This window comes from Sinocyclocheilus rhinocerous, unplaced genomic scaffold (genome assembly GCF_001515625.1).
Source record: "Sinocyclocheilus rhinocerous isolate Xijiao unplaced genomic scaffold, SAMN03320098_v1.1 scaffold1736, whole genome shotgun sequence".
Taxonomy (NCBI): Eukaryota; Metazoa; Chordata; class Actinopteri; order Cypriniformes; family Cyprinidae; genus Sinocyclocheilus; species Sinocyclocheilus rhinocerous.
In genome coordinates this window covers 93,041-115,551 of record NW_015644640.1, presented here as the reverse complement: position 1 = coordinate 115,551, position 22,511 = coordinate 93,041, and the positions used below count along the sequence as shown (strand labels likewise).

At 36.3% G+C, this 22,511-nt stretch overlaps 1 protein-coding gene across 1 annotated transcript in view; it reads right to left on the bottom strand.

The window, feature by feature from the left end:
• Positions 1-22,511, bottom strand: part of LOC107758730 (chromosome-associated kinesin KIF4-like) — a 156,903-nt gene that overhangs the window by 86,499 nt on the left and 47,893 nt on the right. The window contains exons 13-18 of the mRNA XM_016576533.1: positions 22,084-22,194; positions 21,862-21,945; positions 13,810-13,923; positions 10,758-10,913; positions 9,726-9,823; positions 5,793-5,922 (exon numbers count right to left, since the gene is read on the bottom strand). Of these exons, the coding sequence (XP_016432019.1) occupies positions 5,793-5,922; positions 9,726-9,823; positions 10,758-10,913; positions 13,810-13,923; positions 21,862-21,945; positions 22,084-22,194 (693 nt within the window). The remainder of the gene's footprint in view (positions 1-5,792; positions 5,923-9,725; positions 9,824-10,757; positions 10,914-13,809; positions 13,924-21,861; positions 21,946-22,083; positions 22,195-22,511) is intronic.

Genomic DNA, 22,511 nt, shown 5'->3' with positions numbered 1-22,511 from the left:
TTTTTTTTTTTTACTTTAAACCGCATAAACATTTCATTACACCAAATAATGTTTTTTTTAGCAGCATCATAAATAATATTATCTTTAAATAATATTTAAATAATAAAGATAGACCTTTAAATAATATTATCAAGAATGGATCAAGAAGCATAGAATATCCTCAGTATTTTATAGATAATGAGGGGACTGTAAGCAACATGAATGATGTGGTTAATGGGTTTAATAACTTTTACGTAAGTGTCGGACCAAGACTAGCAGAGGGAATTGAAAATCAACAGACAGTAATAGGAGAGGTGAAGGCTATGGATTTTTTAGACAATCCAAATTCTATGTATTTGAAACCAACTGACGAAAAGGAGATTATTGAAATCGTTAGCAAATGGAAGAATAAAAAGTCCACAGACTGGAAAGAAATCAATTGACTAATTATAGGCCATCGTCTCTACTCTCTCAGTTCTCTAAAATATTGGAAAAATTGGTGCGCATCCAGTGTGCAGAATGATGCGCTTGAAGCAACATGGCGTCACAGCCTGACTCCGTGTTGCTTCAAATGCATCATTCTGCACACCGGATGCACACAGGGAAGAGAAATTGATGCGCAGTGTATTATATCTGTGCAACAGTTATTGAGCTTTTCTTTTAACATTAAAATTTTTGATTTTTGCTGATACTAATATTTTCTGTGCTGGGGAAAATCTGCAGCAGCTTTTGGAGGTGATCACAGCAGAAATGAATAAGATAAAAATGTGGTTTGACGAATAAATTATCGATAAATTTAGATAAAACTAAATTTATGCTGTTTGGAAACCGCAAAACTGATACACAAGTAAAAGTAATGATTAATAATGTTGAAATAGAAAGAGTATATGAAAATACATTTCTAGGGGTTCAATTTCTAGGGGTTCTTGATTACAAAATCTGTTGGAAACCCCACATTAAACATGTGAGAGCAAAAGTAGCACGGAGTATTGGAGTAATTGCGAAAGCAAGGCATGTATTGAATGAGAAAGCACTTTATATTCTGTATAGTTCACTTGTATTGCCATATTTAAATTATTGTTGAAGTATGGGGCAACAGCTACAAAACCACCCTACAAATACTAAGTACAATACAAAAAAGAGCAATTAAGATAGTAAATAAAGTAGGATATTATGAGCATTGGAGTAGTATTTTTGTATTATTCAAAATGGTATGTCAGATTTATTATGGCTGATTGTGATTTGGTATTGGTAATTACTGAGGGTAGGATTTAATAAGCCTAGGGCTTCTACCTACCCTTTTTTTATTTCGAACAGGTTGAATATATGTAAAAACAAAAAGTGTATTTGTTGATTTGTTTTTGTTTATTGGTACTTATTTGTATATTTATTATGTGTTTTTTTCCTTTTGTATATTTAATAGTTCGAAAAAATAAATAAAAATAAAAATAAAGGTTAAAAACTATATTTCTATTAGAATTTCCATGAAATTGCAATTATAACCACTAGATGGCAGCAGAGAACTACTGTTAGGCTCATTCAACTCACTAAAACAGTACTTTTCATAGGTTTTGCTTTTGGAATCATAATTAGATATTACAAAATCACTGTTAAAACATTTAAAATCACATTCAGTCAAAGTTTACCACTTAATTTATCCAGATATATATCGGTTTTGACAATTTTGCCACACTGTGATTACAGATAAACCTGAAAATTATATATAAATTGTTAAAAAGAGAAGACTTGCAGCAAGTATTTTGTTACCTATCATTTATTTGAAATATCTATATCTGCAGCTAAATATGTGTGCATGCGTGTATGTGTGTAAGCATGCTTATTGAGTATTAATATAATAGTTTAACCATTATTCTCCATCATGGATGTGTCTTAGTGTCAGCCACGCATTTCAGGTTGGCCTAGACCCTAAAGCATAGCACTGTAAAAGCCTTAACTCCCTGGGGTCGAATCCCGCACTGGCGCGGTCTGTCTCGTATTTTCTTGATGACCGCGAAAAGAACTAAAAATACTCCTTCATTTTTGATCGTACAGATAAGAATAAGGTATCATTTGAAACAGCAAAGGGTCTACTTTTATTTGTGTATAGTCATAACAACAAAACCATGTGCTTTTGTAAAATAAAGAAAATAAACAGGGTGCACTCTGTGCCGTCTCGGTCTCTGTCACCTCTCTTCACAGACACGTAAATAAAACAACCCGAATCTCCGTGAATACTTGCCTCAAAGACATGAGAAATATATGTATAGAAAGCTTGAAATGTCTACTTTTTAAATTAAGTAAGTCACGTCCAAAACAATTATCCTCTGTTAAAGTAATCCATAAGAAACCAACGCGATGTCCAGTTTTTCCCGTCTCAACCCATTATCTCTAATGCGGTCACGCCCACGAGCCGATCGCTCTTTTCAAATTCTAAACATTCACGTGAGACACGCATGTAAACTCCCACATCACCTCCGCGTAAACAAACAAGTTAATCCCGGCTACTTTTTGTTTCTGGAAGACGACGCGCTGAGAGGAATAACCAAGAATTTACCTCAGAAGAAGAACACAACACGATGCGTCATGCAGCTGGATCCAGTGGAGAATATCATTCTGATGAGTAGCCTAAGATTACTTGCATCTGTTGTTATTGTGTTATTGTGACATAACTTGTACACATTTTACTAGTTAGACTTTTCTAATTCCTGACTACATGTTTGAAATCAAGTGAAACATTTTGAAATATGTGATATTTCATTGTCTAAATGTCTCACAACGCCAGGATGTTTGTTTAATGTTTTAACATATAAAACCACAAGATATAAAAGTAGTGTGAGTGTTAACACTATCTCTCAGGTGTGAATCACTAAATATTCATGGCCATTGTCACTCCCTCGCATAAGGGCATTCTATCACAAAACATGTTTTACAAATGTTAAATCCATATATTGTTTTCTGTGAATGAGTGAAAATGATAATTTTCACATCATTTTGTAGCAAAAACTCATCTACCACATCCAGTTTCTCAAAAGTCCTGTGAACAAATATTCTGTATGTGTTTTCTGGCTTTATTTCAGTGACTTAAAAAAAATATTTTTCACTAACCATGCATAAACATTGTTTTCTCAAAAACACAAACATGTACTTTCTGCTCACATATTACTGTAGCCCAGTTTGTGCTGAATACAGTGTTATCAGACTTTAGTCATTAATATTTTTTTAAGAAACTGTAAAAAACAAATGTCAGGGCATGCCAAAACTTCTCCAGGGCCCCAAAACACCCTCAGACCCCAGAGGGTTAAAGTGCTTGAACCCCGGTAATTGCTGCTTGCAGCTATATATATATATATATATATATATATACACACACAGTATATACATATTTTAGATTGCAATGTTAGAATATTAGAATGTACTATGATTATCTATTCTATTCTTTGTAGCATAGTCTACATGGTTACTTTCACTATATGTGTTTTCATTGCCTATAAAGGTGACATCATGAAAATCTGACTTTTCCAGGTTTTAATTGCTATAATCAGGTCCCCGGTGTATCTACCAACCAAGGAAAGGTGAAAAAGATTAACCCTACTGTTCTGTCTTTGGCTGCACGACGAGCACAGAACACTGTTTAGAGTCCCAGCCTCAGAGGAGACAAGACCGCAGTGGATTTATTGATTTATTTAGTGTAAATTGCTGCTGCCACACAGATCTAAAATAAACATGCAATTTATTTCCCAGCTGTTTACCTTCACAGACATAACCGACTGTTTTTGTAACTCGTGTGTTTTTAAAGTAAACTTGTGTGTGAATGAGAACTTAGTTTAGTACTCGCATGCTGTGACAGTTACTTTCTGTACATGTGCACTCAGAAAACCGTATATCAGAAGTTTAAACTAATATGGTTTAAAATGCATTATTTCAGCACGATAAACATGATAATCAGAATCAAAACAGATGTTTTTTTTAGCAGTTACGAGCTGTAATGGCGCAGCTCTATTCTGGAAAAGGGGGCAGGGAGCAGCAGCTCATTTGCATTTAAAGAGACAGGCACGGAAAACAGTGCGTTTCTGCTTCCACTCAAAATAGGCATTTTCAAAATTATATAATAAATGATCTGTGGGGTATTTTGAGATGAAACTTCACAGACACATTCTGGGGATACCAGAGACTTATATAACATTGTAAAAAGGGGCATTGGACATCATTTGGCACGATGGGGAAAAACAAATATATATATTTATTTGTAATCCAAATAGAAAAACCTACAAAATACCAAGATATATACCGTATATCTCAATTCAGCCAAAAAATACATAGATATGATTTTTTTTTTTGCCATATCTCCCACCCATGTGTATGTAAATTAATTTTTACTTCAGATGTTATCTGCAATGTTTATGGTCTTTTCGTACAGGATAAGCGATATATTGAAATTGTTAAGGTGGGTGTGTCTGCTGCGCATTTGCCGACACGGGTAACTGAGCAAACACTAAATATATTTCTGTACGTAATTATGCAGGAAATACTAAAACATATATCTGGTATTAGTATCTGAAATTGATTCGAATATACAATGAATAATACAATACAAGCCTCTGTTACTATATTGCTGTATGTTGTATTGAAATTCAAAGCTTACCATGCATCATCTTAGAAATAAAGCTTCATGTTTTCAAGTCCGTATCCTATGTAGTCAGCGTTCTGTCTCTGAATAAGTGATGTGTATATTTTTAATCTCCTGATTGAGCAACATCTCAGTTTTAGCATTACCGTTTCCACAGGAGTAAAATGTTATGTATATATGATGAATTATTTAACCAATGTTTAAATCATTACCTGCTTCAAAATGCATGCTGTTAACGAAATCATTGTTGAAACATTTGCAGTTAACCTGCTCTACCAATAAAAACACTATAACACAATTACATAAACAGTGAATAACTGTACAAGGCGAATTAAGGAATAAGTGTATACAAAGCATAAATCTTTATTAAGATTTCAGAATGAGCACTTTGTCATTTGTAATACATATGTTGAGCATGCCATGATTATCATGTTCATCTGCTGTATGCTACTGTAATGTATATGAATGTAACTTTTTAATACGCATAGGAAAATTCTGACATCAAACAAATAACCGTTTACAGGCTTAAATTTAAATTTTCAAGACTATTTAAGGACCTGCGGAAACCCTGATCAGGGTCAAAGCACCAATGGCCCATGTGGATGATACAATTTAAATGTGAGACAATTGAATGCAAATGCGACAACTGAACAGTCTAATGATGAGATTTTTACAATAAAGCCCATCTTTAATCTTCACTAACAATTTGATGAAACGGGTCACAGCAACACACTGGTGTTGAAAGTCCAGGTACAAGACAATGCAAATACTTTTTACTGCTCAATTTGGTCACTGAAATGTGGATGGATCTCTCAATTGTGAAATTTCAAAGCGCATCAGACTTGACGCCAAAATTTTCTTCTCAAAATTTTCAAACCCTAAACAGATTAAAGTTCACCCCCACTGTCTCACAAAATTCTGTGGGAAACTCTTTAGACTATTTGAAGAGTAGATCACATTGTAATCTATTTAAGTTGTATGATGTTACAGTAGTTATGATGGTATTTTGGTGAAGACTGGTTAATTTTTGTATGTGTAAACAGCAAATAAAAAAAAACTGCTTAAACCACTTAAATAACCAGGTTATACTCTTTTCAACTTGAAAAACATCAAGGCTGGCTTATGTCTATGAAGAAAATACTACTACTAATAATAATCCTTATATGTTACAATGTTTTGCCTTTACCTCAGCCATGAGAATCTTCAGGGCGCTCTTGGCCTCTACGATGGTTGTGATAGAATCCCAGCGCTGCTTTATCCGTCCATCATTATCCGCATCCAGGACCTTCTGTTGCAGATCAGCTATCTGAGCACTCCTGAAAGAGTTTAGAGAAATATGTTTGTTTGTTTTTAATTTACAGTTGATAAAAAAAGTCTACAAACCCGTTAAAACTGAAGCGCTTTGAAATGCGTAAAAAAAAAAAAAAAAAAAAATCATGTCAGATCTTTTCAGCCTTGTCAAAATATCGGTTAACCATCAGTGTGAGGGCATGTCTATTTTTGCACAAACCATTATTATTATTATTTTGAGTTTAACCCCTTCATTGCTGTGTGCTTTTTTTCTGCATTGTGGCTGATTTGTAGACTGAAGTCAAGTCAAGTCTGCTTTATTGTCAATTCTTCCACATGTACAGCACATACACACAGAGAATTGAAATTGATTTACTCTTCTTGGCCAGTGCTGCGGTGTTGTCAGCCCAGGAGAGATCCTCTGTGATGTGCACACCCAGGAACTTGGTGCTGCTCACCCTCTCCACAGTCACACCATTGACGGTCAGAGGAGCATGCTGAGTGCGCACTCTCCTGAAGTCAACAACAATCTCCTTCGTCTTCTCCACATTCAGAGAGAGATTGTTGTCACTGCACCACCTGGCCAGGCGACACACCTCGCTCCTGTAGTTTGTCACACTAAACACTTTGAAACACTAATACTTTCATTTACTGTCAGTATTCATCAGATATGCAGTAGTAGTAGTAGTAATTTTTATTGCCATGTCAGAATCTAAGGCTATCTTCATGGCAAAAACTGTGTTGGGATAATACAAGAGTTACATAACCAAGCAAAAACAAAAATACAGCAGTTAAAATTACACAAGATTTTTTTTAAATTAACATGCTAAAAAAAAAAAAAACATCTTTTCTGCAGATATGCATTTTAATTTAGCAGCGTACGAGTATTGAATTGAGTTCTTTGGTGTCTCATCACACTTGAATGGACATACACAATGTTATGTCAAAAGCCTTGTTCAGACGGTCAGCCCAAATCCGATTTTTGTGCAAATTCGATCATATTTAGATAGTCTGAACGGCAACAAACTAAATGAAATTAGATTTTTACAAATCCATTTCGAGCAATATTCATAAGTGGTTTGAAATCCTATTCAAATTGAATTTCAATTTCTCTGAGTTTTGAGACCGGTGGAGACAGCAACACGTAATAAAGCCACGCATGCAGCTTCCTACCTTTCTGCTGCTGCCTCATAAGACATAATACTGTTATCACTTATTATAATCCATCATGACGGCAACATGTCATCTTGTTGTAAGGCAACATCTGTATTGCAAACTGTCTATATTTTATTTTTAAACATAAATACAACCTTAATAATATAATTCATATTAAGAGGTTAATAGATGTTTTCTTCAGGAGTAGCCATGTGAATTGGATGCAGACCTGCGAGTTTGACTGTTCCTGGATGCGATCAACTTTAAATCCTTGATTTCAGACTATGGCTATAACCAGTTTATCATCGTGTCATATTCATGTCGTATTTGTGGTGTCCTGTACATAAAATTAATCTTACCTGGTCTTTGAGAAAATGATTTCCAGTGCACACAGATTTATATTGTTATTATAGTGTATTGTTGGATTGTTTACCTGGTGTTTTTCAACAATTTTTAGATTTGAGAACAATACTGTAATATGATTACAGAATCAAAAAGTTGCCATGTAAAGTATGAATCTATTTTACAGTTTTATTTTTTAATCAAGCTCAAAATATTTTCTATTTTAGTCAATATAATTTAAAATAAATTACATTGCAAAATTGTTATGCATGTTACTTACCATCTTTGAAATAAACCGTGTGATTTCATACAAGCCTATGTCAACTTTGGCCATCGGCCACCAAAAAAATACACATCGGGTGACCACTAATTAAATCTATATACAGTGTTAATTTTGACAGCAAACTGAGGTCACACTTTAGTTTGGGGACCAATTCTCACTATGAACTAACCATTAACTAGGACTTTTGCCTCAAACTCCTAAACTGCTGCTTATTAATAGCTAGTAAGGTAGTTGTTAAAGTGGTCATATGAGCGATTTCAAGTTTTCCTTTCTCTTTGGAGTGTTACAAGCTGATTGTGCATAGATAAGATCCCTGAAGTTGCAAAGACTAAAGTCTCAAATCCAAAGAGATATTCTTTATCAAAGTTAAGACTCTGCCATGCCCCCCTAAAACGGCTTGTTCTAACACGCCCCCACATATCAACCTCACATTTGCTAATGACTGTTCAGATGCGGAGTTTTGCGCATCGTTCACTGTGTCTGTCACGCGACTCTGTTCCCCTTTCGGGCTAGAACCGATTATAAAACTAATTACATTTACTGTCTTTACATTTATTTTGAAAGATGAAGCTCGCGATTATGGTAAGGGGCGGTACATTTCCGACGAGTGCTTGTGGTGTTCGGCCAATCACAATGCACTGGGTCAGCTGGCCAATCAGAGCAGACTGCGCTTGTCGGAAGGAGGGACTTTGTAGAAAACGAAGCGTTTGAAAGAGGCGGGGCATAGAGGACCTACAATAATGTACAGTATTTGAAAAATAATGTGCTTTTTGAACATTAAAGCATGTCAACATATTCTGTTACACCAAATACACAAAATAATGATCTTTAAAAAAAGCATCATATGACCCCTTTAAATTTAGATATTGGGTAGGGTTAAGGATTCTAAAATATGGTCAAGCAGAATAAGGTATTAACTGTGCTTTATAAATACCAATAAACAGCCAATATGCTAGCAACATGCACACTATAATATGCATAATAGTGAGAATTGGTCCCAAAACTAAAGTGTTACCAATTTTGATTTAGTCAGTCTTCTGGTTAAAATGCCATTTAGTTTTAGTCATTTTTTTAGTCATCCGAATTGTTTTAGTTTTAGTCTAGTTTTAGACAGCTAAATATAAGACTTTAGTTGACTAAATCTACAGTAGATTTGGTAGACTAAAAATCTAATGGATTTAGTTCAATTGAAATGCATTAAGCATTTCCCTAATATTTCCAAACTAATATACTCCTGGAGAAAACATCTATTAACCTGTTAATATGAATGATATTAAGGTTTGAACATGCAATACATATCTACATATCGCTATCCGAGAGGTTGCTTTCTGTGTGCACTCAGAAAACTGTGCCAAATTCAGTTCTTTCGCATAATCACACTTTTTCAAATGCATTCATGTCTATTCATTTCTTTCTTCAGATTTTTAGTTTTGTTTAAGGAGACACGCATCAAATGTATGCAAAATTATACCCCCAGGTCAATCAGTACGTTACAATTCAAATGTGCACATCTAACCTCCCTACAATGCAGGACATCAGTTCTGATTGGATTTCTTCATAAATACTCCCACCCTAACATTTTTGTATTGTTTTTGTTTGTTGACAAAGTATAATAGATTTTTTGCCATAGTTTTTAATTAGTCTTTTCATCTGTGAAAAAAAATCAAAAATTATTTGTCAATGAAATTAACACCATGTATGAATTGTAAGGTGCAACATTTCAAGAGTCCTTCACGGTAATAATTCTGCCTCGCTCAACCAGAGCGATTATATAAATAAAGTGATAAGAGAAAGTTTGAACCTCAAGTTCAAAGTTTGAATTAGAGAATCTCTGTCAACTTTTGCACTATATTCCAAGTCTTCTGAAGCCATTCACTATAGCTTACAAGAGGAACAGACAAAAATTGAAGTATAGACTTTTATGTACTTTTTGTTTGTCCTTTCCGGGGCTTGACAGCCCCCATTTGCATTCATTGTCATCACTCCATGTAGATTCAGTCTAAAAGTGGTGTGATTCATTCACTGTGGTTCAGTTGTAGTATGACTGACCTGAGCCCCATCTCTGTCTCTAGACTCTCCACTTGCTTGCTGATAGAGGCCTCCAGCTCACCCTGGCCTTCCAACTCTGAAATTGTCAGTGTACGACGCTGAGAAAGAAAACACCAAAAATACAATTCAAATGCATTAAATTGCCATTGATTAGTGACTAAGGAATTCAATCTGGGTCAACAAAAGGGTCAGTATAATTAAAAGGAAGAAAAGGCTGTCAAAGAGAATAATAGACAGTTTGAGTATTAACTCATTTACTCATTATGCAGTTTCAAACCCATAAGACTTCTGTTCATCTGTTTTAATATTCTCTCATTATTATTTTTTTTGTACATCCATTGAAAGTCTAAGCAATCAACATTTTCAAACATTGGGAAATGCATTAAAACATCATGATGTACTCCATATAAATTGAGTGGTTTAATTTATGCAGGGCTCTGTGTCCTTATATGGTTGCATTTATCATCTCAGCCAAACAGACAGAGCAGCACAATCTTGGAGCAGGTGTGCTTGCATGCAGACCATTTTAGACCATCACACTACATCATAAACAGCGTTACGAGATCCAATGAGAAGCGCTCAATACAATCAACAGATGTATCAGTGATTTAAACTAATTTAAAACCAGATGCAAAAAGGAAAAACAGTGTTGTGAACGATCCAATTAGAAAGATTTTCAATCCAAACATTGCCACTATGGATTTACTGTAGTACTACTAACACTAACTGTCATTAATGATCTTCATCTCAACTCAAACTCAGTACCGTCAAATGTGCATTTCTAAGAGACAATATTATATATTGTTGTCATTTTATTAGTATCCCCTCCTCAAATATGTGTGCTTGACAGACAAGAATGGATAAAAACTGCCATTGGATTAAAACTGCCAGTCATGTGAAGTACTTCATTTTTGTTCTGAAGATCTTGTGGGTTTTTGTCTTATGGGTCTGCCTTACAAGCACTGTGACACAATCACACAAATGCAGTAAGCAGTTTGCTAGTATTCCATATTGAACGTGTGCCAACCTTACCCGAACTTTGGCTACAGGTCTCTCTCCTGCCTCCATCTGCTGCCGAAGCTGAGAAATCTCCTCTGCTAGCATCTTCCTGTCCTCCAGCAGGTCCTGTAGATGCCGGCGGGCCTCTTCTGTGCTCACAAGCACTTCTACTTCATTCAGCAACCAATTCTTAACCAATCAAAATGACAACAATTGCAACATTTATTCTAAGATGCAAATGCATGTACATTTATATTTTTGTCTTGTTTTCTCAAGTTCACAACATGAACTTGCTCTCAACATAGAAAGCTCTTTAAAAATGGTGCCATGATTTTTTTCCCACCAGGTAAACTGCCTACTAGAAATGTTTTGTTGAGCACAAGCAAAAATTAGAAGGTATAATTAAGGTACAATGAAATCTAAATCACATCACAACTACCATAATTACCTGAGTTGAGCTGACAATAACATCACAAACTAAAAGGTCAAAAGTCAAGATCAGCAATTATCAGCAATTCTCAAGTATAAACAAGAACCCTGTATAAGAGCTTGCAGCAGGGATTTACTTGTATTTGACTCCAAATCTACTATGGGGCAATTAAATGTAACAACTTGTGTAAAATTGTATCATCAAAAAATAAACATTTTATCAAACTTCAATACTTGCCTTAATCATAAAACAACTGAAGATCAAACTACATAAAAATCACCTTTCAAGTACAGTAATATATATTACAAGCATATGAGAGTCAAATTGGACTACATGGACATATCAACCTCACTCATTTAACAGTTCATCTACTGCCAAAATTACACCAGCAATGTCTGAATCAGAATGAGTAGTTTCTGCATAAAGAAAAAAATAAATCTGTCAAAATATAATGTACAACTTTCTGTTTCCATCAGGAACCAATACGTTGAAAGATGTTCACTAACACGGTAAAGTTTTCCAATTGGATTGGCGTTCTTTAGCTTGCTGTTCAAAGTATTTTACTCAGTCCCTGACATTACTATTCAATTGACCTATCGCTAAGCCCCGCCCCCCCCTTAGTTACTGTTGCTCACTCAGACAGACAAATGGAGTTGCTCATTGTCTTAAAATGACAGCTGTCAGTGAAAACCTTCTTCGGAGGTGTTTCTGATAAATTTGGGACACAGATGGACCTTCAAGTGGGACTTAAATATGCCATGGAGGGATATATAAAAGCTATTAAAATAAATATGTAAAAATGCAGATCACAATGCAAACGGGAGAATTATGTTACGGTCGTCACGATCGCACTGACAACATGCAGGATCAACACCGTTCATATACCGCAGAGTAAGATTAAATTAATTTACATTTAACCAGAATAATATGGAGAGGCACTCTAAGGCCATGTCCACACGTACACGGGTATTTTTATAAACAGTTTTTACTTCTTCTGTTTTTAAAAAAAATCTCCGTCCACATGAAAACGCAAACGCATGCTATGAAGCACTGTCAAGAGCATGCCAAACCAAGAGGTGGCGATATAATCTCAACCGTAAAGCCATGTTGGCCAATCAGAAGCCTGAAAAAGTCTCCAGTAGGCGGAGATAACAGCACAGTCGCCGACGTCACAAGCCAAAAACTCCGGTTTCATTGTCTACACGGTAACACTGCAACCGGAGTTTTTGAAAATCTTCACCCTGGCAGGCGTTTTCAAAAATGTTCGGTTTCAGTGAACTGGTGCTGCGTTTGCGTGTGGACGAACGGCCTAACCGCGTAGAAAAAGTTTTAAAAATAACCGTGTTCGTGTGGACAGGGCCTAATATAGACCTTCGTTTATGTGTTTTTGACTTTCACTGCACGGTAACGTTATATGACGTGAGAACAGTTCGCTATTTAGGTTTGTAAGTTAGCATGGACGCACTAACTTCACCGTTAGCTAGTTGTAGCCAGAGATACCTTGCTGAAGCACAAGATGACATTAACGTTCTGCTTGAGCAGATGAAAAGTATAACTTAATGAGAGTATGACAACCAGAAAATGAACGTTTTTGTCTTCATTGTGATTGGGGTTGAATACTTAGGGACATTTTGCTCTGTTTGTTGGATTTAGGAAATGGAATAAAATACATTTCATTGCCTATCCTCTCAGGATAACTGGAATTAGTGTTACAAGTACCCTAGGCACATCGTTTTTCCATTTTTGTAGCATAAACACCATCAAACCGATGTGAGCTTTGGATCTTCCAATGTTTCTCTATGGCGCTGAAACCTAAAGATGTCGGAGTTCCGCTCCCCGTGCAACTGATATTCGACTGCCATTGGCTCATCTGCGTTCGAGGGGAGGGGCTTACCGATAGGACAATTTCAGCGAGTGAAGAACAAATTTATACTCGCATGTGTTAAGGTCTCTGACAAACAGCATGTTGAAGTCACTTAAGACGCTATGACATGTTAGGCTTGTCAAAAATGTTGCATTCATTTGTCACAAATTTATTCACTTTTGAAAATCAAGTTAATTTTTTACCATTAAAGGACTGGTTTTGGTTTTTTATTTAAACCTATGAAAAAGCAGATCTGTTATAAATAAGTGGGGGGGGGGGACTTTTTGACTCAATCTTTTAAGGCAGATAACTGATTAATTCTATAGTTTTATCTTAAAATATAAATAAATAAATACAAAAACTTACTTTTCTGCATTTGCATACATCTGCTATTCTGGCATTCTATACTATGAACTGTTGGCTCTGACACAAATTGCTTATGTTCCTCATTTGTAAGTTGCTTTGGATACAAGCATTTGCTAAATGAATGAAATGTAAACCAACGTAAAACAGACAACAAATCTAAATATTTTAAATGTTACAATTAAAGAAAGGATATCCATTTTGAGATTTGCTGTAAGATTACATGTAACAGTGTTAATAATGTTAATGAAAAAAATACATCTAATTAAAATTAAAATATATAATATCAAACCAATAACCAATATGGTATCAATATACTATGCATCCTTAGCTGGTAAACCAATTAATTAATAAATAGATAAACATAAATCAGAAAATAAATGACAAATAAGCAGGACAACAAACCAAACTTTTTCTAAGTAAGGTACCTTGATTCTACTGCTGACACCCTCTGCTCCACGGTTCTGGACTTCTTTGCGTTTCTCTGCAACTTCACTCCTCTTCTGTAGAGCATCTTTCAGACGCTTGTTAGCAGCAGCAGCCTGTTGATGCACATTTAAGATTACACCATACTTTATAGGGGAACACTGCAAGTATGTGACAAGGATACCCCAAAAGCACCCTCAGTTGAAACTGTATTAATATCATATTGGCGAAACAGATTTGGAAAAAAATCCAGTGTGTATTTGTGTTTGCGTTCTGGACAGCATCAAAGGTTTCTATTTGCAACGCATTTTTGCACCATTGTGCAACATAGCAAATCACAGACATATTTGTTGATTTCTTGAACACAATGGTGTAGCATCTGCATAGGATCACCGATGATCGTTTGAGCTTTATGTCTTAGAGACCCTTTTAGCCTTTTGACATTTGCATATAAATTACACAGCCTACTTGTAAATGGGTGCTAAACTTCCAAAGGTTTACCCCACCATCCAGAAGATACTAGGCTTGCCGCGCTAGACGGTGTTACCGGTGTTAAGCCGCAACACCGGTTACGTCACTTGCCCACCGCGTCACCGACCCCCACCGTCGTTTAGATTTTTTATAGAAATAAAAATCTTTTAGTAGTGAAAGTAAAATGGGCACACCGCTTTTACAAGCTATTTAAAAGCGAAGGAAAGCTAGGAAAAGAGGGAACGCCCCACCCCCACGGTGATGGTATTACCGGTGTTGTCACACATCGACTAACCGGTGGGAAAATTTCCTCACCGTCACAACAGGAAACAACCGGTTCTGAGTCTCAATCCTGTCAAGGAAGGGACTGCAACAGATACACTCGTTCTGAGTCTGAGTACTGCAATGGAAAAGACGTTAACAGACATGCTATTCTGAGTCTCAGTCCTGTCAGGGAAAAGACACTAACAGAGCAAGTTCTGAGTCCGAGTAATGCAATGGAAAAGACGTTAACAGATACATTGTTCTGAGTCTGAGTCCTGTTACCAGGAAGACAGCAACAGAAACAACCCGTTCTGAGTCTCCTGCCTGCAAGGGTGAGACAATAGCAGATCAACCTCCGTTCTGAATCTGAGTCCTGTCAAGGAAAGGACTGCAACAGATCACCAACGTTCTGAAACTCTGGCCCGTGAGGGAAGAGGCAATAACAGATACCAAGTCCTGAGTCTTCAGCTTCGAGGCAGCAACAGATACGACCACATTCTGAGCCTCTAGCCTGCGAGGAAAGAGATAATCTACGTTCAGACTTCATTCAGAGTCTTCGTCCAGCGAGACAACAACAGATGCAGCACGTCCTGAGTCTCCATCCTACATAGACAAAGCGGATCGACCAAGTTCTGAGTCTAGCCCAGAGAGGAAGACGACACACAGACATCTGCAACAAGGTTAAGCTCCGGCGAGCAAACCTTCACTCCAAGGTACCTTTGCCTGCGTGTTCCAGGCTAAGGACCTTCTGCACCTACTCCAGGGAAGAGGTCCGTGCGGGACTGTTTTTTTTGTCCCGCTCCCGCAAGGTTCTATTCCGCACCCACCCGCTCCCGCTATATATTCACTCTTTGTTCACCCGCTGTCCGCTTAGAATAATTTTCTTCCCGACCCGACCGTTCCCGCTAAATTTAGATCTCGTTTCCAGAATCTCACATTTAAATTTCCGCTACTGAAAGAAAGAGATAGGCTGACAACCGCTACTGAAAGAAAAAGATAGGCTGACAAATAAAAGTGTAGTCTTCACAAAATTGTATGTTATTTTATTCGTCTTGTCAAGAGTCTTGAATTTATTGACTTTGACTTGAATTTATATGAATTATCTTAAGACATTTAATATTTTATGCAACACAGTAGGAAAAACGTGTCAGAGACAATAAAAATGTTGTACAAAAATTGTATTTCTTATTTTTATTCGTCTTGTCAGGATACAATTCGTTTAACATTGACAACACAATAGGGAAAAAGTATCGCAGAGAGAAAAAAAAATCTAAATGTAGTTTGTACAAAAATAGCCTATTAGCTATTTTTATTCGTCTTGTCAAAATACTAAATTCGTTTGACATTTTTCTGTTAACAGTAGGAAAAGTGTTGCAGAGAAAAATAAATAAATAGGACATCTTTCATTTAAAATTATAGGCTAAGCAAAATACAAACAAAACAGAGTTGAACGTCCTTCAATGAAAGCGCATCCACACTTTGCTCCATCCTTATTCTGCTCTGTCACTCATCGACAACCTGCCTGTTCTGTCTGAGGGCCGTATATTTACCACAGGTACAGCCTGCTCTGAGCATATACACATGCTGCGTGTGTTGATAAAACAGAAAGAGGTTCTACAAGTTAGAGATCCCACCAATCATTCTTTTGCAATGTACTCATAACAACACCTTAATTGACACGTGATCCAAATATCATAACGTCATTGGTGACGCGAGTATCCATCACTACACTATTTTGCCTCCCCAGGTTGGAGAAAGCAAAATTCACTACACACATAAAGACAATTTCTTTATTTAGGACATGATTAAGCTGTTATAAAAGTATATGCATGTTGTATGTTCCCCTAGTATATTAGCCCAGTTACAACTCTGTATTGGTATTCGTTAAACTCTAAATGTTTATGTCCCAGTGTATGAATGTATCTCTGAATGTATATCTTCTAGCCATTTCTTTCTTGGTATCGAAACAATCTGCTCTTTATTGCCTAAACAATGGTGTACACTACGTGATGATGAAACGCATCATACTGTTTTTTTTAATCATACTTTGTGTAAAACTGTACCAATTCTCCAGACCAGCAATAAACATGCAAATGGGCCATAAATTGAGAAAGAACTTCTCCCGCTCAAAATTCATGCCTTGTATTGGCCATGGCACCAAAGATGGGTGTGACTGGAAGAGGATTAAAAGTCCCTAACCCAAACCAATCATTGCTCAAATCTCTTGAGACAGACCCTCTACAAGACTCACACCTTTTGAGTCTGACCTTCCGGCAGTTTTATCTTCAAGTAACTTTGTCGATTCGCTGTGGACTCTCCATTCTTCAGAGGAACCAGACGAAAGGTTCCAGCTCACTCCTAACAAACTACCGCATCCGGACTCTTGCTCAGCAAAGCCAATGCAAGTAACCGTTTCCAACTATTTAGATGCGCGTCTAAGTTTGGGCCCCTTTTTAAGGTGATTTTGATTCTCTGATGACTCTCATTAGGTTGTGGTTAATTGATGTTGAACAAGCGATTGTCTGTGTGTGTTGCTCACAAGTCCCTGAAGGTTGATCTTGCTACATGCCAAGTTACTGCTAGTACTGTATAAAGTAGGAAAGCTGTTCTTTCTTGGCCAGGAAGATAATCTTTCCTAGAATTGATAAATGATTATACTGTCTCGGTGTACGAACAGTTTAAATAATTGTAATATTGATTCTACTACAGTTAATTCTGAGATCTAATCTAAATATTTATAATTAATTATAACTAGTTATAATTAATCATAAATATTTCCCCTTTTGAGCTAAATTGATACAATGGCCAATCAGAAGCGTTTAAGTTAGAATACACTCAATGCTCAAAACACCAGAGTTTTTCAGAGTACTGCACACTCGCAAATCTTCTTATTATAACAAAAGTGCAGACACAATGTAAAAAAATAGATTAATTGTGCAGTGAATAGGGCTGAAACGATTAGTCGACATTATCAACGTCGACAACAACAACAAAAATTGTCGACAAATATTTTTGTTGTCGTGTATTCGTTTGATCTCATATGACCTAATCTAAGACCCTGCGATAATGCGGTTTGACCAGTGTGGCGCTGTAGCGCAATACTGTAATTCACCGTCCTGATGTAAAAAACTCTCCTGATGCAGTTCAAGAGAAGACACAGCGCTTCAGAGCAAACAGAGCAGAATCGAACCTGAAGCTGCTGAGGGACATTTGGATGATTATGTGAACATAATAGCTGCTCGCTTTCCTCTCAATAACAAAATAAACATCAAAAACTGACAGCGGTGTGAAAGCAGCAGTTAACCCATCAATTATAGAGAACTACAGACCGGTTTCCCTTCTTCCTTTCATTGCAAAAACACTTGAACGAGCTGTGCTCAACCAAGCCTCTGCCTTTCTCAAAAAAAAAAAACTTGTCCCTTTTAGACTTGCACTCTATTCATTTGCTACTTGTTTTCTTTAAAAAATAAAAAAAATAAAAATAACACTTGCTTTCTATACGTGTACTGCGTTAAGCTAACTGAGACTTGTTATAGCACTTGTATATCATTGCTCTTTTGTTGATATTGATTGCTTCCATTGTCCTCATTTGTAAGTCGCTTTGGATAAAAGCGTCTGCTAAATGACTAAATGTAAATGTTATAAATCAGCTCTCCAGTGTGGAGCTAGCTAATGATAAAATCTTTTTATTAGTGGGGGAAAAAAATTATTTCATTAAAGTGAGTTTGGTTTGCAGAGATCAAAACTTGATCTAGCTCAGAACTGTTTGATTATCATAACCCTATAAGGTATTTTAAGAGAGATTATGTTGTGAATAAAATAGTTTATCCAAAAATAAAACGTCTTATCACTTACCTTTATTTTGTTTCTTATCCATATGACTTACAAAAGGAGATGTCAGGCAGAATGATGTCATTCAGTGACTTTTTCATATCGCTAACTAAATGGTGAATGAGAGAGTTTCTCTGTCGGTCATCTCATTTTGTGCAAAATATATTTATTTGTATAAATTAATTGTATAATAATTGTAATTACATAATATGATTTTCAAAAGCTGAAGTGATTACCTTTTATTTATTCGTTAGAATATGTATAACTCAATACTTTAACTAATTGCAAAAGCTGTAATCAAAGTCTACTGATTAATCATTGAACTAATCGACGATTAGTCGATTAATCGTACCAATAATTGTTAGATTAATCGATTATCAAAATAATCGTTTGTTGCAGCCGTAGCAGTGAAGAGAGCTCCATTTGTTATAATGGAGTGCTCTTTACACACTTTCTGGACTATAAATGATCTAATCAGAACTTGTAGGAAGCTTTTGTTTTTCATGCTGCTAAACAGACCAATAGGCACGTACATGCAGCAAAGTTGCTGGAAGGATGTCCGCATATAAATAAATACAGGATTAACTCGTGAAATCGCAATGGTTTACATAGTGATAACCATAGCAATAGTCAAAACAAAATTTGTGTCAAAACAGATGTACATGAAGGCTAGAGCACCCTCACTAATTACAGAAGCACCCTCAGTGATTTGATTCTGGCACCGGGCCATTGTTGACAGGGTGCTAGTTATCATAAAACATTATAAGTATAACCATCTTAAATTTAGTGTGATGACTGAGCGAGTTTTTCATTCGGTTTAAACATTTTACTATCACTCGTATTATTGATTTTTAAAAGCCATTGAGTGTAAGCAAAAACATGTATTAAAAAAAAATTTTTTTTAAATGGACCAATCATGCCAAATCTGCCATAACTGTAGCCAATGAGGATATGTAACAGTCGCTTGATAAGCTGTGAGACTAGTCAAATTGCCCCCTCTAGCGGATGAATAAAGTTTGTGCAGTAACAGTTACACCAGTAGGTGATGGCAAGGGACTGTCTTTATCAGCGAGTCATCATTAAACCATTCAATCAACGTGTCACCTGGGTAATGCTGATGTTTCACTTTATAGAAATCAATGGCGTTGATTCAATGTATTGAACAGGGCTGATGCCAGTCCTGTGAAGTCCCCTTAAACTTTGAAATGCTTTCATCCAACAAATTGCAAACTGTTTTTCCCCTTGAATATATGACTTGACCTGAAGAAGGACAGTCGCATGTAATCACACAAGCTCAGTTCCCCATTAGTGTGTGTGTGTGTGTGTGTGTGTGTGTGTGTGTGTGTGGAGGAGCTGCCCGAGCTCCTCCTCAGACATGGAGAGCAGATGAGAGATGACGATTGGCAAAATTTTGGTGTCACCTAAACTTATCAGGGCCATTGACCATATATCATGCAGGTTAAAAACCTCAGTTTTAATTGAACGTAAACAGTTCAGAAAGAAATCGGATGTCTATAATTATATTGGATCCATGTATTGTGTCTTAAAGTGACAGCAGTGTAAGGGCGAATTCCAAACGGCTTTTTTGCGCCCTTGAAGTGCACTTCGGGAATCGGACGCCATTTGTAGGGACGTTCCAAACGAAAGTGAACAACCAAATCCCTTCACGAAGGGCCCTTCCAGAAGTCCGTTAGCGAAGGGAACATGCGATGGTCACTTCACGGAAGTGATTTCCGTTTGTGATCATGTGATCTTCGATTAGGAGATCTTGCAATGCTTTTTAACACTTCATACAACAAAAACAACAGCTCGTTCCATGCATCGTCCATCATTATGCCATTTCTACGTCATTGCACATGCGCAGTACTTTCCAGTTTCGGTTTTCAATCTGATCAAGTGTTTACACGTCCTCTCGATCGGATTAGAAAAGGTCTACACCAGTGTTTCCCAACCTTTCTTTAGTCGCGGCACCCTTTGGAAATATTAACAAATTTGTGGCACCCTACAAAATTAATTGTCACAACATTTGAATTTCTAACTTCGAAATGATACTTTGAAAAGTATAGATATTCGGTACAGCAGAAAAAATCACGATAGGTCTACAAATGAAATAAATTGCTTTTTAGTTTTTCAGGTAGGTCTAACACACAGTAGGGCTATTAAGAGATTTTTTTTTTTTTACCAATTATCCAAATAATGTTTAATCCTAGAAAGCTATTATCATCAGAGGACACATGAGCATAACGGTTAGCAGATCAATGAATGAGAGGGCAGCGTTACCAGAGTTGCCCATTTACCACACCTTGTTACAGCACAGTAGGGCTATTGCAAACAGAAACAATAGTGTACTACATAGATGTTTCCTGTCAGCTCGATTTTTGAGTGGACTTTGCTGTTCCGATGAGCATGAACGGTATATGAGTGGAGCACTCACATGGGCCGCAAGCGACTGAGCGGCGCACACACACGCATAGAGCGGGATAATATGCAGAGCGTCACACCACGTGAAAGTAAATCCTGAGCGGTGAACTAATTTTCGGCAGCCGGAATTTCAGTGCATCTCTAAATATTGGCGACATCAGAAATTGATATTATATAATAGCTGCTTTTATGAACATTTTAGCAATTTAAAAATATTAAAAAAGGATTTTTTACACGGCACCCCTGCTCTTGACAGACGGCACACCAGGGTGCCGGGGCACCCCGGTTGGGAAACACTGGTCTACACCACCCCTTCTAATCCAATCAAAATTTCATTTGATTATTTCATTTGATTATTGGGTTGCATGTAAACGTAGCTAGTAAAGACTATGTATTGTTATTTTATATTTGATTATACACTTTCCGTACCTGAACACCTACAAACCTGAAAAACTTCAAGCATCGTGTCATTTGTATCTTTGCTCTATTTATTAATTTGTACTACTGTTTGTAATTTATTTGTTCTGATTTTACTACTAACTGTTCACTTGTCTTTAATAATATTTGAACTTTACATTTGTTTGCTAGTAGTTTTTGCTATGGTATCAAAATTGGAATAAAGAACTGTAAACTTTAACTGGTATCTAAAATTTTGGTGTCATATATGCTTATTTATTACAATATATGATAACATGGGTCAAAACAACAAAAACAGTGGGCCTCATTCATGAAACATTCATAAATATAATATTATAAAATATTATTATATTTATTATATATAATATAATAAAATTTACATCAGAACAACTTTCTGAACGATTTACAAAAAAATTTGTTCTGCTCGTGTTTCATGAATGAGGCCTAGTAACTATTTCACTTTTTATGGCTGGGCCAATAAATATTTTGGCAGGACAAGTAAAAACTTGAAGCACTGGCCTGAACAGGCCCGTAGATCATTATCATATGAGCAAGGCGATATGATATATCTCAACAAAACTTATTTCTGTCAAAACTGCAATTGCAAATTACTTAAAAAATGTTGTAAAGCTTTTGGGAAAACAGCTCACCTCCTCTGTCTTGCGACGGAGTACACTGGCCTGTTTCTGGAAGTCTCTCTCCAGTTTTAGCATCTCATACTGACGTTTACGATCCTGAAATATGCCCAAACACACTTAATTTCCTACAAAATCTTATTAATATATAAATATGAAAAAAAAAGAAAACAAATTATCATAGACTCCATCTGTAATTTTAACAAGAGAAAAAGATTGATTAAGATTAACACTCACTTTCTCTTTGAGCTGCAGAACTTCTTTATCTTTCTTTTGCTTCCACAAACGAAACTTCTCTGAGTCTTCTTTCATCTGTCTCATGAGCTGCACCCGCTGGGACTTCATAGCCTGCACAGATCAACCAACACACCATATGAATACAACTCAGTCTTTCCACAAATTATCCATTTATTTGCAATTTTGTTATGCTGCCATCACTTAACCACATAAAAGGATCTGGCTAAAACAACATTAAAGGGGTCCTATTATGCTTTTTCAATTTTTGAATTTTAGTCAGTGTGTAGTGTGTATGTTTGGGCATAAAAAAGATCTTCAAACTTACAAACCTCAAAGTCCACTCCAAAGGGAGATATTTCGTTTTTTAAAAATCCCTTTTCAAGAACTACAACGAACGGCTCGTTTGGACTACAGCGTTGTTTTCCGGG